At 37.6% G+C, this 27,820-nt stretch overlaps 1 protein-coding gene across 1 annotated transcript in view; it reads left to right on the top strand.

Annotated features, from left to right (window-relative positions):
• Positions 1-27,820, top strand: part of GTF2E2 (general transcription factor IIE subunit 2) — an 80,376-nt gene that overhangs the window by 34,622 nt on the left and 17,934 nt on the right. Inside the window, exons 4-6 of the mRNA XM_027529922.1 lie at positions 10,942-11,049; positions 12,591-12,773; positions 22,698-22,791. Coding sequence (XP_027385723.1) covers positions 10,942-11,049; positions 12,591-12,773; positions 22,698-22,791 — 385 coding nt within the window. The remainder of the gene's footprint in view (positions 1-10,941; positions 11,050-12,590; positions 12,774-22,697; positions 22,792-27,820) is intronic.

Here is a 27,820-nt window from a genome sequence, read left to right as displayed (position 1 = left end):
CAAGAAAAAAATTAGACAGTAAAATTACAAAGTGCAGTACACCAAAAATCATCTAATGACCAGGAAGAAATTGAACAAAGATGTGTAATACTCTTCACTGAAAACTGAAGTCTTTAGCTCTATAGTATTGAGTATTCTCTCTAGGTGCTCCCCGATTTTTCTTAGTTCTTGATCAAAGAGCAAGAAATAAAAGTAATTTTAAGTTTCTCAGATTTATATCTCTTTTTTTTTCCTTGCTGGTCACTCATATTTTCTTATATCTTTTCCCTTGACAGTTTGATAGCTGTGTTTTTTGGCTTCTCTGTTTACATGGTTTGAAAATGGTTAGGCTTTCATATATTGAGTATTCCATCTTTGTATTTTTCTAATTTTAAAAGTCCCACTTATTTTAAATATTAAAAAAAGTAATAACAGACATGGCTAGTGCTTTCTAATTTTTTCTTGAACTGTCTTCATTCATACTTGCTTCTGTTTCCAGATTAACTTAGCCTTTTGGTAATTTTATATAATATTATAATGGGGGAGAAGTTTTTAATGTGAAGAAAATTAGGAAAATATATGAAATTTGATAATTAGTGACAATGAAGAGTATGGCATAATTACTTTGAAGGACTTGATTTGGCTGTCCTTAGACAAGTGTTCTTGCCTGGAGAATCCCAGGGATGGGGGTGCCTCGTGGGCTGCCGTCTCTGGGGTTGCACAGAGTCGGACACGACTGAAGCGACTTAGCAGCAGCAGCAGCAGACAAGTAAAATTACCCTAAACTCCCTTATTCCTTCTCCTTTAGGCTAGGCTTTTCCAGGTCCGTATATCCAAAATATGTACAAATATATTACATATATCCAAAGTAAGCAAAGTACTAGTGCAAAATGCTGCACTGATCTCCACCTGTTTTATTTATTTATGGCTGTGCTGGGTCTTCATTGCTGTGCATGCGCTTCCTCTAGTTGCAATGAGTGGGGGCTACTCAGTAGCTGAGGTGCGAGGGTTTCTTGTTGAGGTGACTTCTCTTGTTGCAGAGTACAGGCTGTAGGTGCACGGGCTCAGTAGTTGTGGCACACGGGCTTAGTTGTTCCACAGTACATGGGGTCTTAGTTCCCTGACCAGGGGTCGAACCTGTGTCCCCTGCATTGGCAGGCAGATTTTAACTAGTAGGCCACCAGGGAAGTCCCAGTCTCTACCTGTTTTTGATTAGCCACCCCCAAATTAAATTTTTTATAGCCTACTCTTTTTATATGTGCTCATGTACTACTGCACAGATAAAGTGTGTATGTTTTAAACTTGCACAGAATTAAGAATTTTTAAAAGTTGAGATTAAAAAAATGAATGTTTTCTTAAAAGCTCTTTTGCTAAGTAAAGCAATATGTCATTCATCATGTCTGAAAATCTTCATTTAGCTTTTTCTGTAAAGTGACTTGTGTCTTAAAAATTAAGTTCAGTGTATTTGGATCCTGGGTTTTAATTTGCTTGCATAGCTATAAATACATAGATTTTTAAATCTGCAGGGAAGAAAGTCCTTATCTTGGTTTCTTATTGCTGCTGTAACAAATTACTACCAACTTGGTGGCTTAAAATAACACAAATTCGTTATCTAACAGTTTTGTAGGTCCAAAGTCAGTCTCACTGGGCTGTAGCCAGGGTGGTTCCTCTGGAGACTCTGAGGGACCTTCTGTTCTCTTTCCTTTTTCAGCTTCTGGAGACCAGCTATGTTTCCTGACACATGGCCCCTTCCTTCCATCTCTCCAGCCTCTTATTTTCATTGTCACATCTGTTGCTATTCACATTCACTGTGACTTTTCCCAGGACACTTGTGATTACTGCCTATGCAGTAAGCCACAGTAATCTATCTGAAGATCTTTAATTTGGTCACATCAGTGAAGTCCCTTTTGCCATATATGGTAACACTTCAGGTTGCAAGGGTTTGGACATGGATATCCTTGGGGGAGAGGATGCAGTATTTGGGGGAGGGGATTCTCTAGTGACACAGGCACAGTATTACATTACAAAAATTTTTGTGGTTTTTTAAAATATTCTTGTCAACTCATTAAGCAGTTTGGTTAGTACATTTCTATCTTTGCAAATGTCATTCAATTCATGCATATATGTCAGAAGGATTTATAATTTTTTATATTTTTGATGTATTGATTTGAAACTGAAGGGTTTTGTTTAGAAGTATTTTTAAAAATGAAAGTTAAAAATAAAAAATTTCTAAAACTTTGAAAATAGGCAGGTATAAGAGTTTTTATTCTTAAATATTTTAAACTCAAGTCACATAATGATGGAAATATTTCCTAAAGGTTCTTTTTCAAAGTGCTCTTCCTTCAGCATAAATTGCTTTCCAAAACAGTTGCTTTGTTACTTTCACAGGTTGTTAAAATGCTAGTTTTACTTTGAAGGAATTGTTAGCAAACTATGAATAACCTCTGTAATCTTAGAAGTAGCTAACAAATTTGAAACACTTGCCTTTTTGTAAAACAAATCTGTGACTCAGTTTTTAGTGGATGTTCCTTAATAGGTTAATAAAATCATTGTACAGTCTCTATTTTAAAGGTCTTAAAAAAAAAGATTCACCACAGTGCTGGAATCTTCCAGCAGGTAAACTATAGCATGCTGCAGAAGGCTGAGAGTGAATGAGTGAGGTCATGTCTGTCAACCCCCTTGTCACGTGGGATTCCCACTCTTTTCTCAGGATTCCTCCACGCACATCACCATCTGAAATGTGGGTCATCTGACATGAAGCCAGGGGAGTCTTCTGGTGTCAGTTCACATCTAGTATTAGTAAAGCACAAATTTTAAGTGGAAATTTTAAATTAAAAAATTTTAATAAAGCTTTGAAATGGATCGACCTTCGTAGCTCTGGATTGTGTGCACTTGGCTTTAGAGCCCACTGTGCTTACTCTGCTACAGCTGCTGCTCCTTCCTGTTTCTCTAGTCACCATTCAGAGTTTTGTCCACATTCAGCTGTTTCATTTCCTCTGAATGTCCCTGTTTTTTTTTGGCAGATAATTATATACCTAACTTTCATATATGTACATTTAGCTCCGACCCTATTTTGGGAGCTCGTGAAAGGCAGAAGTGGTTTGCATTTCATTGTGTGTCTCATTGCAGTACTTTTGGCATATGGGAGTTATCAAGTAAGTGAATGAATTAACAGCAAATGCTCAATAAATGGTTCTTCATGGTATGTGTTCAGTTTTAGATATTTTTTTTTTTGGCCATACTATGCGGCATGTGGTATCTTAGTTTCCTGACCAGGGATCAAACTCATGCCTCTTGCATTGTAAGCACAGTCTTAACCATTGGACCACCGGGGAAGTTGCAGGCTTTATATCTTTATATACTTTCTAAACATACCTTTGAAATATTTTTGTTCTAGTTGTATAGTGGCCTGACTGAAGCCCAGAGAGGCTCAAAAACCTGCCCAACAGTGATGAAGCTTAGGGCCTGGAATATTTCTTTTTAATTTAACTCTTTTTTTTGTTTAAGTAATATGTCTCTAAATATGAAAAACAATATGAGAAGGTATAAATGAAGAAGTCTTGTTCTTGGCTCTAATTCTACTTATTTTCTCTCCTGCTTTACTTCCCATAGGTAGTCTCATTTATTGCTTCTTTGTAACTTTTTCATGGTTCTTTATGTGGAAACAAAGTAGCAATATGTATTTTTGTTTTTCTCCCTACATAAAAGATTTCATACTATGTGTTTTTTAACATAAGCTTTTTAAAAACATTTTAATTTTTAAAAATTGAAATATAATTGACTTTGCATTGTATTAGTTTTAGGTGTACAACATAATGATCTGATATATGTATATATTACGCAGTGAAGTATAGTTAACTGTAGTTACTGTGTTGTGCATTACATCCTTGGGACTTACTTGTCTGGAAGTTTGTACCTTTTGACCACCTTCACCCATTTTGCTGTCCTCTTATCCCCTTTTATCCCCCATGCCACCTCTGACAACCACTAATTTGTTCTCTGTAAGTTTATCTGATTTCATATATAAGTGATATCATACAGTATTCGTCGTTCTCTGTGTGACTTAATTCCCATAATGCTCTCAAGGTCCAACCACGTTGTTGCAAATGGCAGGATTTCCTTCTGTTATTAAATAACATACCATTCTTCTGTGTGTGTTTGTGTGTGTATGTAAGTAAAAGTTTTTAAGCTGATTTTACTTTTTTAGAGCAGTTTTAGGTTTACAACATAACTGGACAGAAAGTACATGTGTGTGTGTGTCCTCTCCCATCCCCCCAGCTTCCAACACTATGGGTATCTTGCACCATAGTGGTACGTTCGTTAAAATCTTTGAACCTACACATTGTTACCACCTGAAGTTCATAGTTTACTTTAGGATTCACTCGTGGTGTTACACGGATTGTAGATTTTGACAAATGTATAGTGAATGTATCCATCATTTACAATATCGTGCAGCGTAGTTTCTGTGCCCTAAAAATCTCTATCCTTTACCTGTTTGTCTCCCTTCCTTTTAACCCTTGAAGTGAAAGTGTTAGTTGTTCAGTCATGCCCACTCTTTTCGATCCAGTGGACTGTAGCTCGCCAGAATCCTCTATCCATGGAATTCTCTAGGCAAGAATACTAGAGTGGGTTGCCGTTCCCTTCTCCAGGGGATCTTCCCCACCCAGGGATTGAACCTGGGTCTCCCACATATGCAGACAGATTCTTTACCACTTGAACCACCAGAGAACCCTTAGCAGCAACTAAATTGTTTATGGTCTCCATAGTTTTGCTTTTTCAGAATGCCGTATAATTAATAATGTTGTTTTTCAGTCACTGAGTCATGTCTGACTCTTTGTGACCCTGTGAACTGCACCACGCCAGGCTTCCCTGTCCTTCACTATCTCCCTGAGTTTCATGTCCGTTGAGTCAGTGATGCCATCCAACCATCTCATCCTCTATCGCCCCCTTCTCTTATCCTTAATCTTTTCCAGTATCAGAGTCTCTTCCAGTGAGTTGGCTGTTTGCATCAGGTGGCCAAAGTATTGGAGCTTAAGCTTCAGCATCAGTCTTTTGAATGAATCAATCTTTTTCAGTGAATATTCAGGTTTGGGTTACTTTAGGATTGATTGATTTGATTTCCTTGCTGTCTAAGGGACTCTCGAGTCTTCTCCAGCACCACAGTTTGAAAGCATCAATTCTTGAACACTCAGCCTTCTCACATGTGTACATGACTACTGGAAAAGCCATAGCTTTGACTCTAGGCACCTTTGTGGGCAAAATGATGTCTCTGCTTTTTAATACGCTATCTAGGTTTGTCATAGCTTTCCTTTCAAGGAGCAAGTGTCTTTTAATTTCATGGCTGCAGTCACTGTCCACAGTGATTTTGGAGCCCAAGAAATGAAGTCTGTCACTCTTTCTACTTTTTCCTCACCTATTTGCCATGAAGTAATGGGATGCCGTGAAGTGATGGGACCAGATGCCATGACTGTAGTTTTTTGAATGTTGAGTTTTAAGCTAGCCTTTTCACTCTCCTTTTTCACCTTCATCAAGAGGCTCTTTAATTCCTTTTCGCTTTCTGCCTTTAGCATAGTATCATCTGCATATTTGAGGTTATTGGTATTTCTCCTGGCAGTCTTGATTCCAGCTTGTGCTTCATCCAGCCTGGTATTTCCCATGATGTACTCTGCATATAAGTTAAATAAACAGGGTGACAATATACAGCCTTGACATACACCTTTCCCAATTTTTAAAAAATTTATTTATTTTAAATGAAACAGGAATATTTTTAATGATAAAAGTACAAAGAATATAGACATCTTAAACCATTAGACACCTTAACAACAAAGAAACAGATACATAAAGCAAAAATCAGATGAAATGTAAGGGAAAATAAAAAATATAATCGTCATGAGACATTAACATTTCCTGAAAGTATTTTATCAAGTGCAGAAAAAATAAGAATAGGAGCATCTTGAATGATGGCATTAATGATTTAAATACAATAGATATTAATTAAATACAATAGATATTAATCTATCCTACACAAATATATTTAAAAATTTGAATGTCATATGTTGTTATTAGGTCTCCATAGGGCATTTTAGAAAAACTGGCAAAAAGATAAACATCGCTAAATTTCAAAAAGTAGAATTCTTCTGTGTGTGTGTGATTCAGCTATACATATACACATATGTTATTTTTGAAATTATTTTCCATTATAAGTTATTATAAGATATTGACTACAGTTCCCTGTGTTATACAGTAAAAACCTTTGTTGCTTGTTGCATATTTATTTTTTTCAGTTAGAAATTGAGCTTTCTATTTATACTAAGTCAAGCAAGTGGAATCAAAATGTCATAAATTTTTTAGCTAGGCAAAAATTCATAAGTTTTCTAAATACATGTATTATACATATTATGTATATATATATGTATTTAAAAGCTTTTCTATTGTGCCTGATAAAGAACATCAAAAGAAAAAAAAGCAATGAAGAAATTGGAAAACATAAATTAAACGGGAGCACTGAATATGAGATAGAAAAAGTGAAACAACCTAGATTAAAAGATCCTCATATATTTCAATTGTTTTTAAACATGGCTGCTCATTAGAAACATATCTGGAGCTCTGGCCAAAAAAAACCAAAAAGCAATCCCTGGGCATTTGTATTTTTTCAAAAAATCAATAGCCAGACAAAAAATAAAAGATAATTACAATTGCAAGCCATAATGGTAACATCGTTAACCTAGCAATATGAAATAATTACATACAATTTGGGGGGTCAAGCAGAGTGATGTGGTAAGTGGAAGTGCATACATGCCCATGTTTTCATCTGCTCAGCCAGTCTGTGTCTTTTGATTGGTGCATTTAATCCATTTACATTTAAAATAATTATTGATATGTATGATCCTATTACCGTTTTCTTAACTGTTTAGGGTTTATTTTCTTTATGTAAAATTTTTCCTTCTCTTGTTTTCTGTTTAGAGAAGTTCTTTTAGCATTTGTTGTAAAGCTGGTTTGGTGGTGCTGAATTCTCTTAACTTTTGCTTGTCTGAAAAGCCTTTGATTTCTCCATCAAATCTGAAAGAGAGTCTTGCTGGGTAGAGTATTCTTGGTTGTAGGTTCTTTGCTTTCATCACTTTAAATATATCTTGCCATTATTCCCTTCTGCCTTGTAGAATTTCCGTTGAGAAATCAGCTGATAGCATGATGGGAGTTTCCTTGTATGTTACTGGTCATTTTTCCCTTGTTGCTTTTAACAGTTTTATCTCGATCTTTAATTTTTGTCAGCTTGATCACTATGTGTCTCTGTATGTTCCTCCTTGAGTTCATCCTTCCTGCGACTCTCTGTGCTTCCTGGACTTGTTGATTATTTCCTTTCCCATGTTAGGGAAATTTCCAGCTATTATTTCTTCATATATTTTCTCAAGTCCTTTCTCTCCTCCTTCTGGGAACCGTATAAAGTGAATGCTCGTTTGTTTAATGTTGTCCCAAAGGTGTCTTAGGCTGTTTTCATTTCTTTTCATTCTTTTTTTCTATATTCTGTGGCAGTGATTTCCACCATTCTGTCCTCCAGGGTGTTTATCCGAGCTTCTGCCTCAGTTGTTCTGCTATGGATTCCGTCTAGTGTATTGTTCACCTCTGTTTGTTCCTTAGTTCTTGCAGATCTTTGGTAAACATTTCTTCCTTCTTCTCAATCTTTGCCTCCATTCTTTTTCCAAGATCCTGAATCATCTTCACTATCATTATTCTGAATTCTTTTTCTGGAAGATTGCCTATCTCAACTCATTTAGTTGTTTTTCTGAGGTTTTATCTTGTCCCTTCATCTGGGAGTTACCTTTCTGCTTTTTCATGATGGTTAACTTTCTGTAATGTGGTTTTGTTTTACTTGCTATGGGATTGTGCTTCTACTTGCTTCTTCTGTCTGGCCTCTGATGAAGGAGGCTAAGAGGCTTGTGTGAGCTTCCTGATGGGAGGGACTGGTGGTGGGAAAAAACTGGGTCTTGCTCTGCTGGGCAGGGCCTTGCTGACTAAAGTCAGTCAGTCAGTTCAGTCACTTAGCCGTGTTTGACTCTTTGCGACGCCATGGACTGCAGCATGCCAGGCCTCCCTGTCCATCACCAACTCCTGGAGTTTACTCAAACTCATGCCCATTGAGTCAGTGATGCCATCCAACCATCTCATCCTCTGTTGTCCCCTTCTCCTCCCGCCTTCAATCTTTCCCAGCATCAGGGTCTTTTCCAATGAGTCAGCTCTTTGCATCACATGGCCAGAGTATTGGAGTTTCAGCTTCAGCATCAGTCCTTCCAGTGAATATTCAGGACTTATTTTCTTCAGGATGGACTGGTTTGATCTTACAGCTCAGGGGGCTCTCAAGAGTCTTCTCCAACACCACAGTTTAAAAGCATCAATTCTTTGATGCTTTTAAAAGCTCAGCTTTCTTTATAGTCCAACTCTCACATCCATATATGGCTACTGGAAAAACCACAGCCTTGACTAGATGGACCTTTGTTGGCAAAGTAATATCTGTGATTTTTAATATGCTGTCTAGGTTTGTCATAACTTTTCTTCCAAGGAGTAAGTGTCTTTTTATTTCATGGCTGCAGTCACCATCTGCAGTGCTGAGTAAAACTTTACTCCAATTACCTGCTGATGGGTAGGGTTGCGCTCCCTCCCTGGTAGTTGTTTGGCCTGAGGCGACCCAGCCCTGGGGTCTTTGAGCTCTATGGTCCAGTTAAGGGCGACCTCCAAGAGAGTTTACACCAAAGGGGACCTTCCCAGACAGCTGTTGCCAGTTCCCCTGTCCCTGTGGTGAGCTGCTGCTGACTCAGGCCTCCACAGGAGACTCTCCAACACTAGCAGGTCGGTTTGCTTCAGTTTCTTGTGGAGTCACTGCTCCTTTCCTCTGAATCTTGTTGTATGCAGAGTTTTGTTTGCGTCTTTCAAGACTGGAGTCTCTGTTTCCCCTAGTCCTGTGGAAGTCTTAGAATCAAATCCTGCTGACTTTCAAGGTCAGATTCCCTGAGGATTCCCAGTCCCTTTGTTGGGTCCACAGGCTGGGAAGCCTGATGTCGGGTTTCAAACCTTCACAACAGCGGGAGAACTTCTTTGCTATTATTGTTCTCCAGTTTGTGGGTCACGCATCTGGTGGGTGTGGGATTTGATTTCATCCTGATTGTGCCCCTCCTACTGCCTCACTGTGGCTTCTTTGCCTTTGGACATGGGGTATCTTTTTTTGGTAGTTTCCAGAATCCTCCTGTTGATGGCTGTTCAACAGCTGTGATTTTGGTGTTCTCCCAGCAGATGAGTGCACGTCTTTCTACTCTGCCATCTTGAACTGGAAGTCCTCCTTTCCCAATTATGAACCAGTCTGTTGTTCCATGTCCTGTTCTAACTGTTGCTTCTTGACCTGCTTACAGGTTTCTCAGGTAAGGTGGTCTGGTATTCCCATCTCTTTGAGAAATTTCCAGTTTGTTGTGATTCACACAGTCAAAGGCTTTAGCGCAGTCAATGAAGCAGAAGTAGATGTTTTTTTGAATTCCCTTGCTTTTTCCATGATCCAACAGATGTTGGCAGTTTGAGCTCTGGTTTCTCTGCGTTTTCTAAATCCAGCTTGTGCATCTGGGAGTTCTTGGTACATGTACTGTTGAAGCCTAGGATGAAAGATTTTGAGCATTACCTTGCTAGCATGTGAATGCGCACAATTGTGCTGCAGTTTGAACATTCTTTGGCATTGCCTTTCTTTGGGATTAGAATGAAAACTGACGTTTTCCAGTCCTGTGGCCACTGCTGAGTTTTCCAAACTTGCTGGCATATTGAGTGCGGCACTTTCACAGCATCATCTTTTAGGATTTGAAATAGCTCAGCTGAAATTACATCACCTCCACTAGCTTTTATTGTCGAAATACTTTCTAAGGCCCACTTGACTTCACATTCCAGAATGTCTGGCTCTAGGTGAGTAACCACACCATTGTGGTTTTCTGTGTCATTAAGACCTTTTTATACAGTTCATGATGTACTCCGCACATACCATTTGCACTTCCACCAGCAAAGAATGAGAGTCCTGTTCCTCCACTTCCTCACCAGCATTTGGTGTCAACGTATTTTTCTTAATAGTTCGTATTGGACATCTTTGCAAATCAGCACATTGCGAACACCTGCATTTTCTTTTTTAACATCTGTATAGTAGCATTGATATGCTGTAATTTAATAAGTCCTCTGTTGATGGGCCCTTGTTGTTCAGACACTTAGTCCTATCCAACTCTTTGCAACCCCATGGACTACAGCACGCCAGGCTTCCCTCTCCTTCACTATCTCCTGTGGTTTGTTCAAACTCAGGTCCATTGATGACCACTTGAGTTGTTTCTAGTATTTTCCTTTTAAAAGGATGCTGCAGGTAACCTTTCTGCTTTTCTATGTTGTAGTTCTTCTAGGGTAAATGCTCAGAAATGGATTTGCTGAATCAAGGGCTTCTGTGCATTTCTGTTGCCAAATTCCCTTCCAAGGAATCGTATCAATTTGCATTGTTTACCAGTGGTGTGTTAGAGGGCCTGTTTGCTTATAGCCTTACCAGTTGAGTTGTCAGATAAGGATTTTTGCCAGTGTAATAGATGAGAAATATCTTAGTGGAAGTTGAGTATCTTTTCCTCTGTTGATGGTCATTGGCATTTCTTTTTTTGTGATTTATATGTTCCTGTTTTTGGGTCCTTTTCTTGTTAGCTTTTTGGAACTGTTCAAATGTTAGGAAGGTTAACTTTCTGTGATAAGAATTGCAAATGTTTTTTTCTCATTTTATTGTTTGATTTTATGTAGCTTCAAGTTTGAACTCAGTTCTGATTTTATAGTCCATTCTCTTCATCACTATAATTGTACTGCCTCAAATAATTACACATTCTGCATTCCTGAAAAGATTCATTTAGCCTATTATTTAATACATCTAGCATTTTAAAACTGTCTTCAAATAGCAATTTCTTCCTTCAATAGACACGGCATCAGCGAGGAGATACACATCCTCTTACTTTAGAAGAAATTTTGGATGAAACGCAACATTTAGATATTGGACTCAAGCAGAAGCAATGGCTAATGAGTGAGGTAAGAATAGTCTTAAATTATTGTAAAAAATGTTTTTACTGTCAGAAGGGTTTTCATATGCTGAAATCTGATAAGTTTTTTCTTAAAAGAATTGGTATAGGGTTTGTTTTTTTTAAACATACACATTTTGAGATTGATTTGTTTTCATATATTCTGTGTATCTATTTTTAAATGTCAGACAGTAGCATTAAAGTTGTAAAGAAGTCAGTCACTACTAATTTTTCAGTTTTTACAGAATAATTGATGCTTATTTTGAATTGCTAAATTTGTATGTATTGACAGATTGTATTGTTTCTATGTTTTGGGACATTTAAAGCATGAAGTATTATAGGGAAAGCGAGATATTTGTTAAGAAATGTATTTGTTGTACTGCTACTGCTATTATGAGTTGATAGTGATGTTCCTGCCTCTGGCAAGTCACTTGGAAAAATAACCATGAATATTTTGTATATATACACACAACATTGGAAGAAAATGAATCTGAAAACAATCAGTGACTGTGTTAATTTGGAAATGAGTAGCACTTTAAAAATTGAGATATTTGTCTCTTTTCTGGTTAAGTATGAAATGACAATTCAGTAAAGCAACTTTCTAAGACCAGTGCTGATTTTAAATGTAAGCTTCCTAAAATAGAATTCAGTTTACTTTACCAAGCAAGACAGTCTTGATTTTCATAATGTAAAATGAACTAGTTAGGCAGTATCATTGTGGCTCATTATATTAGTGATATACGAATGGTGGTAATCCACATTTTTGATGCTTTTCCTAATTTTGAAATTTCATGGATTACTGACATTAGGTAAAGGTTACTTTAATTACTGTTCTGTTCTCACTTCTTCTGTTTTTTTTTATCCTTTCACGGTCAGGCTGGCAACTGTAGAAGAAAATAAAATGGTTGCTCTTTCTTGAAGAGCTTTCCTTCTGGTATTAGCTATACAACAGAACTGACTGGGAACATAATTATATTCAGAAATTTCTGTATTCCTTCTCAGTTTCAGTCTCAACTGACATTATAGGTAATTCGTATCTGTACTACTCTGGTCCTTTTGAAGTCCTTCTACAGCTGGTAGTGCCATTTGATACCGTGTGGACAGACTGAGTTTTGATATGTTCATCCCAGGGGAATGTTTCTCACGTTATAATCCCGATATGTGATACTTTGAGGGTGGGTAGGCAGTGGCTATTGATGTTAATAGGTGTGTTTTTGATTCTCACCTCTTTTGTCTTCTGAAACAATATGGGTACATTTTCTTCAAAGCAGTTCTAATAAACTGGTTTCTTATCCAGAGATTCTATGTAAATAATAAAGTTTGTTTTTTTTTTTTTCCCATAAAAAGTGAGCATCATGCTGATCTCTGTCTGTTGTTTTAGATGCTGTTGATAGATAGCCTGTTGTTCAGATCTGTTGATATCCACAAGCTACTTTTAATTTGCCTCTGTATTAGGTATTGTTTTTTTTTTTTTTTAGTATTAGTAGAATTAAATAATGCATGTATGGTATTTCCTTTTGTTAATATATTGAAATTGTGTCACTGTTCCAGGCACTAGTCAATAATCCCAAAATTGAAGTAGTAGATGGGAAGTATGCCTTTAAGCCCAAGTACAACTTGAAAGATAAGAAGGCTCTGCTTAGGCTCTTAGATCAACATGACCAGCGAGGCTTAGGAGGGATTCTTCTAGAAGACATCGAGGAAGGATTGCCCAATTCCCAGAAAGCTGTCAAGGTAACCCCTCTCTTCTTTCTACACCTTAATATAACTTGAATTGATACTGTCTTTTGGCTTTAAAAAACATCAGGACTTAAAAAAAATTATTTTAAAACCTTCATCATCAGTTGAAGATTTGAAATTTGTGTTTTGTGCTGCAGAACAGGACAGAACATTGTCATTTTTGTGTAACTTTTGACACCTTTCTCGTGTTGTTGTGTATAATTGATTCTTCACAATGCATCTGCAAAGATTTCCTCAATGGCATAAGTGTTTTTCTTTTAAGTTGTTAATGTTTGTATTTAAGAACTCCTTCAACAGCACTTGGGCACATTGCCAACCCGAGGGAACCAGAGGCTTTAACACACAAAAGCATTGACTAATAACTTGGTGTTGCATTCTGAAAGGGGCAGTCAGTAAATGTGATAGAGATTATATTTCTAGTTTAAATTTTCAACTCTCTTGGGAAGGCTGCTGGTCTCTGTTAGTTTCTAATGACTGCTGCTAACCTGGAAGCTTTAGGTTCTTTTTTTTTTTTTTTTTTTGCTACCCGTGGAGAAAGCTTGCTTCTTTCTCTCCTTTGTAGTTCAGTTACATGTGTTAGATCTTTTTGGTGTTGTCCCATTAGGGCCTTGGCGGGGATGGGGGGGAGGTGTGTGCGTGCGTGTGTACGCGCATATGTGTGTGCCTGCTTTTGGACTTTTTTTGTCCTATTGATCTGTTGTTAATAATACTTATTTTTTACCTTCAATTTGTTAAAGCCAAATTGGTGAATTCTTTTTTTTTTTTTAATAGTAAAGATGTTTTATCAGTGTTCACAATCAATAGCCAGACAAAAAATAAAAGATAATTACAATTGCAAGCCATAATGGGAACATGATTAACCTAACAATATAAAATAATTACATACAATTTGGGGGGTCGAGCAGAGCAGTGAGCGGAAGTGCATAAATGCACCTGTTTTCATCCTCTCAGCCAGTCTGTGTCTTCTGCTTGGTGCATTAAATCCATTTACATTTAAGGTAATTATTGATATGTATGATTTGTTTTGGGTTTGTTTTTTTGTAGGTCTTTTCCTTTTCTTGTGTTTCCTGCCTACAGAAGTACCTCTGGCATTTGTTGTAAAGCTGGTTGGGTGGTGCTGAATTCTCTGAACTTTTGTTTGTCTAGAAAGCTTTTGATTGCTCCATCAAATCTGAAGAATGTTGCTGGGTAGAGTATCTTGGTTTTAGATTCTCCCCTTCCATCAGTTTACATATATTGTGCCATTCCCTTCTGGCTTGTAGAGTTTCTGTTCAGAAATCAGCTGATAGACTGATGGGAATTCCCTTGTATGTTATTTGTCATTTTTCCCTTGTTGCTTTCAGTATTTTATCTTTGTCTTTAATTTTTGTCAGCTTGATTAATTACTATGTGTCTCCATGTGTCTTGTGTTTATCCTTCCTGGGACTTTCTGTGCTTCCTGGACTTGGTTGACTTTTTCCTTTCCCACGTTGGGGAAGTTTTCAGCTATTATCTCTTCATATATTTCCTCAGGTCCTTTCTCTCTCTCTTCTCCTTCTGGGATCGCTGTAATGCAAATGTTGATGCATTTAGTGTTGTCCCAGAGGTGTCTTGGGCTGTCTTCATTTCTTTTCATTCTTTTTTTCTATATTCTGTTCTGTGGCAGTGATTTCCACCATTCTGTCCTCCAGGTCATTTATCCGTGCTTCTGCCTCAGTTATTCTGCTGTGGATTCCTTCTAGGGTACTATTCATCTCTGTTCTTTAGTTCTTGTAGGTCTTTGGTAAACATTTCTTGTATCTTCTCCTTTGTTTTCCCTAGATCTTGGGTCATCTTCACTATCATTATTCTGAATTCTTTTTCTGAAAAGTTGCCCATCTCTACTTCATATAGTTGTTTTTCTGGGGTTTTATCTTGTCCCTTCATCTGGTAGGTACCTTTTTGCTTTTTCATGATGGTTAACTTTCTGTAATATGGTTTTGTTTTACTTGCTGTGGGATTGTGGTTCTACTTGTTTTTTCTGTCTGGCCTATGATGAAGGAGGCTAAGACGCTTGTGTAAGCTTCTTGATGGGTGGGGACTGGTGGGGAAAACTGGGTCTTGCTCTGGTGGGCAGGGCCTTGCTCAGTAAAGCTTTACTTCAGTTATCTGCTGAGGAGTAGGGTTGCATTCCCTCCCTGGTAGTTGTTTGGCCTGAGGCAACCCAGCCCTCAGGTCTATGGGCTCTATGGTAGGGTTGATGGCGACCTCCAAGAGGGTTTACACCAGGGGGGACCTTCCCAGCCTGCTGCTCCCAGTGTCCCATCCCTGTGCTTGGTCCCTGCTGACCCACACCTCCACAGGAGACCCTCACACCAGCAGGTGGTTTTGGTTCAGTCTCCCGTGGAGTTACTACTCTTTTCCTCTGGGTCTTCGTGTGCGCGTGGTTTTGTTGTGCCCTCCAAGACTGGAGTCTCTGTTTCCCCCAGTCCTGTGGAAGTCTTGTAATCAAATCCCGCTGGCCTTCAAGGTCAGATTCCCTGGGGATTCCCAGTCCCTTTGTCGGGTCCCCAGGCTGGGAAGCCTGACGTGGGGTTCCAGACCTTCACAACAGTGGGAGAACTTGTCTGATATTACTGTTCTCCAGTTTTTGGGTCACCCACCCGGCAGGTATGGGATTTGATTTTATCATGATTGTGCCCCTCCTCCTGTCTTGCTGCGGCTTCTTTGTCTTTGGACATGGGGTATCTTTTTTGGTAGTTTCCAGTGTCCTTCTGTCAATGCTTGCTCAACAGCTAGTTGAGATTTGGTGTTCTCGCAGGAGGAGGTGAGCGCACGTCCTTCTGCTCCCAGTTGGTGAGTTCTTTATTTTATAAATTGTATTTTCAGTTTCAGGCTTTTCATTCTTTCTGAATGAAATGGTTTCTGTTTCTTTGCTGAGATACTCTTATTTTTTCCATTCATTACAAGCATATTTTCCATTATACCCTTGTGAATAATTTCTGAGCTGCTTTGAAAAAGTGCTTTAAAATCTTCTAATTTTAAGAGCTGACTCATATTGGGAATGGTCTGCACTGAGACTTTGTTTCTTGAGTATGGCTCTTGTTTTCCTATTTCTTCAGATACCTAGTTACTATTGAATTTTGAACATTGTGAATTACATTACTCAGGATTCCATTATAGTCCTCAAAAGAGTGTTTTAGTTTATTTTGTTTTTAAGTGGGCATATGTCTTGACTACACTCAAACTTCAGACTTTCTCTTCTCTGTGGTAGGTACCATGTGACACATCTGTTTTGTTCATTTAGCTCTTTTTTTCCTTTTTGGGTCTTTTTTGGAGCCACATCACACAGCTTATGGGATCTTAGGTCCCCAACTAGGGATCAAACCCGGGCCCGCACAATGAGAGTGAGGAATCTCTAACCGCTGGACTGCCAGGGAATTGTTTTTTATTTTTTTGCAGGGAGGAGATTTCTTTTTGGAATACCTTGTCCAGAGATTATAGTAGTTGTTCTCAAGTGGGCTGGTCCCTTAGGAGCTACTTGGCCATTACCACCTGAAGAACCCTTTTGAGATTTCAACTTAAGTATCTAAACTTAATCCACACAAATGTTGTAAATAGTATGTGACCAGAGTTGATAAATTGCACTTTTATAGCATGTTGAAAGGTAGAAGTATTGAATCGTAGCTTACTAGTTGGGAGTTCTGGGTGCATTTCCTGCTCCATTCTTTTCCTCCAGTTTGATTGGAGCTAGTATTGTTAATCTTCAGTAGGCTTTTCAGTACATTCGAAAGTAGAACGGTGATGTAAACTTACGATTGCTTATTCTATTTTAAATAGTTTTGTGATGTAAAGTCACTTTGACATCCTGTTTTTAGTGGTTCTTTTCCTTAAGGAATTGAAGGGGTCATGAAAAGTGGACAGTCTGTTGTTTTCAGGCAGGATTATTTCTAAATTGTTAAAAACCCCCACACTTAAAAAACGTGAAGATACGGGCTTCCCTGGTGGCTCAGACGGTAAAGCGTCTTGCTTACAATGCAGGCGACCTGGGTTCGATCCCTGGATTGGGAAGATCCTCTGGAGAAGGAAATGGCAACCCACTCCAGTACTCTTGCCTGGAAAATCCCATGGACAGAGGAGCATGGTGGGCTACAGTCCACTGGGTCGCAAAGAGTCAGACACGACTGAGTGACTTCACTTTCACTTTCATGTTCTATCCTAAGTAGTTTCTCAAGGGAGAAATTTGGCATAATTAAGTTAAATCCCTTCTGGGTTGTTTGCTTTTCTTGAGTTCTTGGCAGAGATAGAAGATAACTATTACTGTCATTTTGTTGACCATACAGTGCTTTGAAGAAATGTATAATGCTAGCAAGGAACAAAAAAGTATGCAAAAGCAAGAAGAGAAGAGAATGAGAGAAAGCAGTGATCGTTCCAGATTATTCTTCTCTAAGTAGCTGTGTTCTGGAGATTAATAATGAAATGAAATAATGAAACCAGTATGATTTTAAATAGACCATTCTGCATTAGTGATAGGATTTTAAATTTTAAGATGGTATATTGAATCAGCTACTCAGGTTTTTTTTTTTTCAACTAAAGATTGTTTTTAATCTTTTAACTTAAAAATGATCATAGTAAGTCTGGTTAAATTTGTTACCATACGTAGTTATCAAAAAATTTATTTTGTGATAAGAACTTTTAAGATTTGCTCTTAACAGCTTTCAGATATGCAGAACAGTATTATTACCTGTGAAAGTGAAGTCACTCAGTCGTATCAGACTCTTTGCAACCCCATGGACTGTAACCTACCAGGCTCCTCTGTCCATGGGATTTTCCAGGCAATAGTACTGTAGTGGATTGCCGTCCTTCTCCAGGGGATCTTCCCAACCCAGGGATTGAACCCGGGTCTCCCGCATTGTAGACAGACGCTTTACTGCCTGAGCCACCAGGGAAGTCCTTTATTAACTGTAGTCATCATAATGTGTAGTACATCCCCGTGACTGGCTGACTTGGTAACTGGAAGTTTGTGCCTTTTGATCCCCTGCTTGCATTTTGCCCACCCTTAACCCCTTGTTTCTCACAACCATCAACCAGTCTATTTTCTGTATATGTAAGCTTTTTTTTTTTTTGAGGTTCCACATATAAGTGAGTTCATACAGTATTTTGTCTTTTTTATTCTGACCTGCTTGGCTTAGCATAATGCCCTGAGGGTCCATTGTTTATATATAACACATTTTCTCTGTCCATTCATGCCTCAGTGGGCACTTAGGTTGCTTCCCTGTCTTGGCTATTGTAAATAATGCTGCACTGAACAAGGTGGTGCATATCTCTTTTTAAGTTAGTATTTTCGCTTTCTTTAGATAAAAATACTCAGAATTAGCATTGCTGAATCATCTGGTAGTTTTATTTTTAATTTTTTGAGGAACCCCCATACTGTTTTCCATGGTGGCTACATCAGCTTACAATTCCCACCGACAGTGCACAAGGGTTCCCTTTTCTCCATATCCTCTCCAAGACTCATTATTTTGTCTTTTTGATAATAGCCAGTTTGACGGGCATGAGGTGATCATCTTGAGGTTTTGATTTGCATTTTCCTGATGATTAGTGATGTGAAGCATCTTTGCATGTACCTCTTGACCACCTGTGTGTCTTCTTTGGAAAATGTCTATTCAGGTCCTCTGCTCATTTTCTAATTGAGTGGTTGTTTTTTTTTTTTTTGCTGTTGAGTTCCATGAGTTTATGTATTTTGGGTATTAACACCTTATCAGATGTATGATATGCAAATATATTCTCTCACTGATTCGGTTGCCTTTTCATTTTGTTGATGTTTCTTTGCTGTGAAGAAACTTAAGAGTATGATGTCTCACTTGTTTATTTTTGCTTTTGTTGCCTTTGCTTTTAATGTTGAATCTGAAAAATTGCCAAAATGAATGTCACAGAGCTTACTGCTTCTGTTTTCTTCCAAGATTCTTACGGTTTCAAGTCTTACATTCAGGTCTTTAATCCATTTTAAAATGATTTTTGCATATGATATAAGATGGTGGTCCAATTTCATTCTTTTGAATGTGGCTGTCCCGTTTTCGCAGAACCATTTATTGAAGAGACTGTCCTTTCCTTGTTGTATAGTCTTAGCACTTTTGTCGTAAATTAATTCACCATAGATGCATAGGTTTATTTCTGGATTCTCTGTTCTGTCCCATTGATCTGCATGTTTGTTCTCATGTCAGTGCCATACTGTTTCAGTAATTTTCCTTTGTAATATTGGGAGTGTGATGCCTCCAGATTTGTTGTTCTTAAGATTGCTTTGGCTTGATAGGATCTTCCGTGATTCCAAATAAATTTTAGCACTGTTCTAGTTCTGTGAAAAATCCCATTGACATTTTGATAAGGATTGCAATGAATCTTTGTATTCATTTGGGTGGTAATAGATATTTTACCAGTATTAACTCTTAGAATTCATGAACACAGAATATCTCCATTTTTTGAGTCTTCTTCAGTTTCTTTCATCATTGTCTTATAATTTTCAATGTAGAGATTATTCATCTTGGTGAAATTTATTTCTAAGTACCTTATTCTTTTTGATGCAGTTGTAAGTGAGATTGTTAATTTCTTTCTGATAGTTGTTAATTTATAGAAACTCAAATTTTTTGTATATTGGTTTTGTATTGTGCAGCTTTACTGAATTCATTATTCTAATAGCTTTTTGGTGAAGTCTTTAGGGAGGTATATAAAATATAGTCTGTAAAAAGTGATATTTTACTTCTTTGTCTGCTCTGAATAGGACTTCACAATACTCTGAATAAAAGTGGCAAGAGTAGGTTTCCTTGTCTTGCTCCTGATTTAGAGGCAGTGCTTTCAGCTTTCAACTGTTGATTTTGATGTAAACTGTGGGCTTGTCATATATGGCCTTCATTATGTTGAGATATGTTACCTTGGTATCCATATTGTGGAGCATTATGGTCAGTGTATTTTGAATTTTGCCAAATGCTTTTTCTGCATCTACTGAGATGAGCACGTGACTTTTATCTTTCATTTTGTTAATGTGCTGTATCATGATTAATTTGCAGATACTGAGCCATCCTTGTATACTTGGAGTAAATCCACTTGATTGTGGTGTGTGATTATTCTAATGTATTATTGAATCTGGTGTGTTAGTATTTTGTTGAGGAGTTTTTGCATGTGTTCATCATGGATGTTGGCCTGCGATTTTCTTTTCTTGTTGCATATTTGTCTCGTTTTGGTATCAGGGTAGTGCTGGCCTCACAATAAATTTGATGCATTGCTTCAGGTTTTGGGGAGAGTTGGAGAAGGATTGATACTCTTCTTTGAATGTTTGGTAGAACTAATACAGTTGTCCTGGACTTTTGATGGGAGATTTTTGATTACTTATTCTATTAATTATTGATTTGTTCAGAATTCCTATTTATGGTTCAGTCTTGATAGTTTATACATTTGTAGAAATTTATTTGTTTCCTCTAGGTTTTCCAATTTTGGCATATGTTCATACTAGTCTCTTAAGATTTTTTGTATTCTGTAATATTGTAACATCTATTTCATTTCCGATTTTTAATTGGAGGATAATTGCTTTACAATATTGTGTTGGTTTCTGCTATATGTTAACATGAATCTCATTTCTGATTTAATGTATTTGAGTCTTCTTGTCTTTTTTTCTTGGTTAGTTAAGCTAAAGTTTTGTCAGTTTTATTTTTTCAAAGAATCAGCTCATAGATTCATTAATCTTTTCTATTGTCTTTTTTAGTCTCTCTCAAATTTATTCCCACTCTGATCTTTGTTAGTTCCTTCCTTCTACTAACTTTGGGCTTCATTTGTTCTTTTTCTAATTCCTTGAGGTGTAAGTTTAGGTTTTTTTGAGATGTTTCTGGTTTTTTAATGTAGGCATTTATAACTGAATTTCCTCTTAGAATTGCTATTTTTTTAACCTCTCCTAAGTTTTGGTACATTGTATTTCTATTTTCATTTTTTCAAGGTGTTTTTAAAATTTCTTCTTTGACCCAGCAATTAGCAGCATACAATAAGTCCCCTATGTACCAACTTTCAAGCAGTAAACTTTCAAAGAGGCAAATGTGTGTTTCCATGTCCAATCACATAAGGCACGGGTGAAATTGTAGCTTGACCTCCATCTGCTGTTGCTGATGATCCTTCAGCTCTGCTATCTCCTACCTCCTCTCCCTCCTCCAGTCTTTTAGCTGTTTTTGCCTGTTCACTTGATGCCAGCCGTGGTATGCCAGCTGTTGTACTCTACTGCTGTACTTTTCATGAAACTGCTCTGTAAGGTTTAAAATGTTTTGTTTGTTTTCTGTGTATTATTTGTATGAAAGGTATTATAAATCTGTTACAGTACAATACTGTATAACCTGTTGCGCTTTGTTGGACTTAACAAATTGGACTTAGGAATGTGCTCAGAACAGAACTTGTTCATATGTAGTGGACTTATTCTGTTGTTATTTGTGAATCCTCTAGCTTCTTGTAATTGAGTTTTAGTTTTATATACCATTGTGGTCAGAAAAGGTGCTTGATGTGATTTAAGGCTTGTTTTGTGCCTTATCATATTAGCTATTCTGGGGAATGTTGAGTGGGCACTTGAGAATAGTATATATTCTTTCTGTTATCTTTGGATGGAATGCTCTTTATATATCTGTTAAGTGCATATGGTTCACATGTTGATGCCTAAAGTGTTAGTCGCTCAGTCATATCTGACTCTTTGCAACCCCATGGACTGTAGCCCGCCAGGCTCCTCTGTCCATGGAATTCTCCAGGCAAGAATACTGGGGTGGGTAGCCATTCCCTTCTCCAAGGAAGCTTCCTGACCCAGGAATCAAACCCAGGTCTCCCGAATTGCAGACAGATTTTTTACTGTCTTTGTTGATGAAAGCCCTTGTTGATGCCTAAGGTTGAGATTATGCATCTGTGATGTTGTCATCTAAAGACTTATAGTTTGAGACTGGATTTCTGTGATGAATGTTACCATCATCATTATAGTCCAGAGTATTATCAGACTTTTTGCATTCTTGTTCTCATTAATTAATAATAATGAAATATGTCGATTTTCTTGTCCTTGCTAGAGTAGTGAGTGAAAATTTTAATTGTCAGTTGTGTTCAATCAAAGCTAAAAGACAATGAAAACTCAAGTCCTTTCCTTTTTTCTGTAAAGATGATGCAGTATTTTGGGCAATGCAGTAAGAACACTGAAGGATGGCTATTTATCTCATAGTCATACACAGTTTAGATGATTTAATCATTCTTCCATTATCTTAGGGTTCTAGCTTTTCAAAGCATGACTGGAAATAAGTGATGGATAATGATGAGTAAGTAACAAAATATTTTAAGGACAAGTAAGAACATTGAGATCCATGGTTTTCTTCCCACAGATTAATAAGAGCCCACTAGACCAAGTTGTAATTGTCAGATGGATTGACTTTTGTTCTAATATTTAAAACAGTTTTTCTTCTTTTTGTACTGTAAAGGATCTCTAAAAGTTAGATTTGGGAGAATGGCATTGAAACATGTAAAATATCACGTATGAAACGAGATGCCAGTCCAGGTTCAATGCACAATACTGGATGCTTGGGGCTAGTGCACTGGGACGACCCAGAGGGATGGTATGGGGAGGGAGGAGGGAGGAGGGTTCAGGATGGGGAGCACATGTATACCTGTGATGGATTCATTTTGATATTTGGCAAAACTAATACAATTATGTAAAGTTTAAAAATAAAATAAAATTTTAAAAAAAATACAAAAAAAAAATCAGTCCTTAAAAGTCGAACTGCTCAAGAAAGAAACTTTAGAATTAAAATTTGGTTTAGTGGACCCTATTGGTATACTGAGAGTTAAAGAAACTGGAAATCCTTTGTTGTTTAAAAAAAAAAAATCTTGAGTGATGTAATTTGGAAATTTTTTTTGGAGTTTAATTTAGAAACTGAAAATTTTTTCTTTATCTTTAAGGCTTTAGGGGACCAGATACTATTTGTAAACCGTCCTGATAAGAAGAAAATTCTTTTCTTCAATGATAAGAGTTGTCAGTTTTCTGTGGATGAAGGTGAGCCTTCCTTTCTAGATACTTTAATTTGCAGGCATGTTACAAATTTAGGATGATAAAATTCATACTGTTTATAGTACAATTATAACTTAAATGGTATAATACTGCTTTTTTAGCATTATCATCTCTTAGAGCTAACAACTTTATATGTCTAATGTATTTCTCGCAATACAATTTGAAATATGTAATTTGAAAGCTTTTAGGTTAATTGTACTTGCAGTTGTAGTGTAACAGTAAGTTCTTGTTCTCATACTTCAGGTGTACCAAACAGGAGTTTATTTCTATTTTACAAATACTACTTCATATCTTGGTATGAAAGCTTGATCCATGATGGGGAAAAAATATACTTTTTGTGGAGACTGATATTTTCTTAAATAACTTATGAATTTTTGGTTATCCAGTTGGATAAGAAAGGAGATTAATGTTTTTCTTTCTGGCAGTTGTAGAGTTGGATGCTTATGAGCTCTATGCTGTCTTCTAAATGCATGATACTTATATTTTGGATTTTAGTTTCAAATATTTCATCAATATTTGGATGTAAAATAGAATTGAAAGAGTTTAGTTTTGAGAAATTTCTAGACAAGTAGATATTCCCATTTAAGCAAATATCTTTTACTCTAAATTTGTATTAACTTTGAAGATTTATTAAAAGGCAAGAAAAATTGAACATTTTAATTATAAAATTTCAAAAGTAATTTAAACTCCAGCAGAATATTTTAACAATATTGAAAGACGCAGAGTGCAATAGAGTGACACCATTGCTGTCCCAGTTTGGTAACATATTGACTCTCTCTATGACAGTAAATAGAGGAGAGTCTATTGAAGGAATAATTTTGTAAAAGAAATGCATTTACAAATCTTGTTCCTGGAGAGCCCTGTTTTGATTATGATTTATAATTTGTACAGTAACTCCAGATTTTTCTTTTATGTGTTACCTAGCTGCGGATACTCAGTCTTGTGCTGTAATTTCATCAACCTAAAGTTACTTAGATGACCATGATTTTTAAAAATTTATTTGTTTTGAACTGTGGTGCATCCTCATTGCTATGCGTGGGCTTCTGGGCGTGGCGCGCGGGGGCTACTCTCTGAGTTGCCTGTGAGGGCTTCTTATTACAGTGGAGCTTCTCTCGTCGTGGGGCACGAGGTCTGGGGCACATGGACTCAGTAGTTGCGGCTCACAGGTTCCAGAGAGCAGGCTCAGTAGTGGCGGCACATGGGCTCAGATGTCCCAGGGCATGTGGGATCTTCCTTCCCTGACCAAAGATCGAACTGATCCCTTGCATTGCAAGGTGGATTCTTTACCACTGGACCAGGGAAGCCCCGACTTTGATTTTTTGTAGGAAATAGAATGTTATATTTTTGTAAGAATTCTCATCAAGAGTGCCTTGTATACAGTTGGTTCTCTATTAATGTTTGTTAGTGAACTGAAAATTTGCAAAGTATTACGGCTCTTCTATAATGCCATTTCTCTGAATAAGCTTCCTGTATGTAAACAGGCTAGTAGTCAACTCCTCCTGTAAATTGTAACGATAGGTGCTCATTCAAGAAAGATTCAGCTGAGCAATTTTTGTTTTGCCTGTGTCTCTTTTACTTGGAGTTTTGCTGTTATATGAACTTTGATAATTGTCAGATTGAGTTCTTCCTATTTAAAACCATAAAAATGGACTTGATCTTTAAGTCCTTCTGAATTTAAATAAACAACTGATTCCTTAAGCATAATTAATCCATTTGAAAAAAAATTTTCATAGTCTTAAACTTAACACTAGCATCACATTTTCAAATAGTCAGAAAGATATAGTAAAAAGCAGATGTACTTTTCCTTTCTCTGGTTCCAGTCCCTTTCTTTTATGGCAAGTAACTGGTTTTACTTTAAATTCTTTCAGTGGTTTTTCCCATATTGCTAAATAATATGTTCATACTGTTACTTATTTTTAGCTTGAAATATTGTCTACTGACTTGCTGTTGTCCGTAAGTCACTGTGTGGTATCCGGCTCTCTGCAGCCCCATGACCTGCAGCGTGCCAGGCTTCCCTGTCCTTCACTACCTCCTTGAGTTTGCTCAGACTCACGTCCATTGAGTCAGTGATGCCATTCAACCATCTCATCCTCTGTTGCCCGCTTCTCCTCTTGCTCCCAGCATCAAGGTCTTTTCCAATGGGCTTCTTTGCATCAGGTGGCCAGAGTTTTGGAGCTTCAGCATCAGTCCTTCCAGTGAATATTCAGGACTGATCTCCTTTATAGGATTGACTAGTTGGATCTCCTTGCAGTCCAGGGGACTCTCAAGAGTCTTCTCCAACACCACAGTTCAAAAGCATCAATTCTTTGGAACTCAGCTTTCTTCATGGTCCAAGTCTCACATCCATACATGACAACTGGAAAAACCATAGCTTTTACTGTATGGACCTTTGTCTGCAAAGCGATGTCTCTGTTTTTTAATACACTGTCTAGAGTTTTCATAGGTTTTTTTCCAAGAAGCAAGCATCTTTTAATTTTGTGGCTGCAGTTACCATTGGCAGTGATTTTAGAGCCCAAGAAAATGAAATCTGACACGGTTTCCACTTTTTCCCCATCTATTTGCCATGAAGTGATGGGACTGGATGCCATAATCTTTGTTTTCTGAATGTTAAATTTTAAGCCAGCTTTTTTCGCTCTCGTCTTTGACCTACATCAAGAGGTTCTTTAGTTCTTCTTCACTTTCTGCCACTAGAGTGATGTCATCTGCATAGCTGAGGTTGTTGATATTTCCCCTGGCAGTCTTGATTCCAGCTTGTAAGTCATCCAGCCCAGCATTTCATATGATGTACTCTGCGTATAAGTTAAATAAGCAGGGTGACAGTACACAACCTTGATGTACTCATCTCCCAGTTTTGAACCAGTCCGTTGTTCCATGTCCAGTTCTAACTGTTGCTTCTTGTCCTGCATGCAGGTTTCTTAGGAGACAGATAAGATGGTGTGGTATTCCCATTTCTTCAAGAATATTCCAGTTTGTTGTGATCCACTCAATCAAAGGCTTTAGCATAGTCAATGAAACAGAAGTAGATTTTTTAAAAATTCCCTTTGCTTATTTAATGATCCAGTGTATGTTGGCAATTTGATCTCTGGTTCCTCTGCCTTATCTAAATCCAGCTTGTACATCTGGATGTTCTCGGTTCACATATTACTGAAGCCTAGCTTGAAAGATTCTGAGCATAATCTTGCTAGCATGTGAAATGAGTGCAATTTGCAGTAATTTGAGCATTCTTTGGCATTGCTTTTCTTTGGAGTTGAAATGAAAACTTATCTTTCCCAGACTTGTGGCCATTGCTCTAAGTTTTCCAAATTTGTTGGTATATTGAGTGCAGCAGCTTAACAACACCGTCTTTTAGGATTTGAAATAGCTCAGCTGGAATTCAATCACCTCCAGTAGCTTTGTTCATAGCAATCCTTCCTAAGGCCCACTTGACTTTGAACTCCAGGATGTCTGGCTCTAGGTAAGTGATCACACTATTGTGGTTATCTGGGTCATTAAGAGCTTTTTTGTATAGTTCCTCTGTGTATTCTTGCCACCTCTTCTTAATCTCTTCTGCTTCTGTTAGGTCCATACCGTTTCTGTCCTTTATTGTACCCATCTTTGCATGAAATGTTGCTTTGGTATCTCCAATTTTCTAAAAGAGATCTCTAATCTTTTCCATTCTGTTGTTTTTCTCTACTTCTTTGCATTGTTCACTTAAGGTTTTCCTGTCTCTCCTTGTTTTACTCTGGGACTCTGCATTCATAGGGTATATCTTTCCCTTTCTCCTTTGCCTTTTGCTTCTCTCCCTTTCTCAGGTGTTTATAATGCTTCCTCAACCACTTTGCCTTCTTGCATTTCTTTTTCTTATCGATGGATTTGGTCACCACCTCCTATACAATATTACAAACCTATGTCCATAGTTCTTCAGACACTCTGTCTACCATATCTAGTCCTGTGAATCTATTTGTCACTTCTACTGTATGATCATAAGGAATTTGATTTAGGGCATACCTGAATGGCCTAATGTTTTTCTCTACTTTCTTCAATTTGAGCCTGAATTTTACGATAAGGAACTGGTGATCTGAGACATAGTAAGCTCTTGTTTTTGCTGACTGTATAGATCTTCTCCATCTTCGGCTGCAAAGAATATATATAATCAGTCTGATTTCAGTACTGACCATCTGGTGATGTCCACAGCAGTCCTCTGTTGTTTTGTTTTCTATGACCAATACATTCTATTGGCAAAGCTGTTAGCCTTTGCCCTGCATTATTTTGGACTCCAAGGCCAAACTTGTCTGTTACTCCAGGTATTCTCTTGACTTCCTACTTTTGCGTTCCAGTCTCATACGATCAAAAGGATATCCTTTTTGCTGTTAGTTCTAGGAGGTCTTGTAGGTCCTTATAGAATCATTCAACTTCATCTTCTTCGGCGTTAATGGTTCGGGCATAGACTTGGATTACTGTGATATTGAATGGTTTGCCTTCAAGACTAACCAAGATCATTCTGTCATTTTTGAGATTGCAGCCAAGTACTGTGTTTTGGATTCCTTTGTTGACTGTGAGGGCTACACCATTCCTTCTAAGGGATTCTTTTCCACAGTAGTAGATATAATGGTCATCTGAATTAAATCTGCCCCTTCCGGCCCATTTTAGTTCACTGATTTCTAATATGTCCATGTTCACTTTTGCTATCTCCTGTTTGACCACATCCAACTTTCAACAACAACTTTCTCAGAGAGAATATGTAGTATTAATTAGTTCTGCTCTCTAGATGGCAGCATAGTGTAGCATATCTGTTCTGGAAGTAGATGTTTAAGCAAGTGTTTGATTTGGGGGGGCTTCCCTGGTAGCTCAGCTGGTAAAGAATCCACCTGCATTGCAGGAGACCCTGGTTCGATTCTTGGGTCAGGAAAATCCACTGGAGAAGCGTAAGGCTACCCATTCTAGTGTTTTTGAGCTTCCCTCGTGGCTCAGATGGTGAAGAATTCACCTGCAATGAGAGACAGACCTGGGCTTGATCCCTGGGCCAGGAAGATTC

Source organism: Bos indicus x Bos taurus, chromosome 27 (genome assembly GCF_003369695.1).
Source record: "Bos indicus x Bos taurus breed Angus x Brahman F1 hybrid chromosome 27, Bos_hybrid_MaternalHap_v2.0, whole genome shotgun sequence".
NCBI lineage: Eukaryota > Metazoa > Chordata > Mammalia > Artiodactyla > Bovidae > Bos > Bos indicus x Bos taurus.
This window is presented reverse-complemented; position numbering and strand designations above follow the sequence as displayed.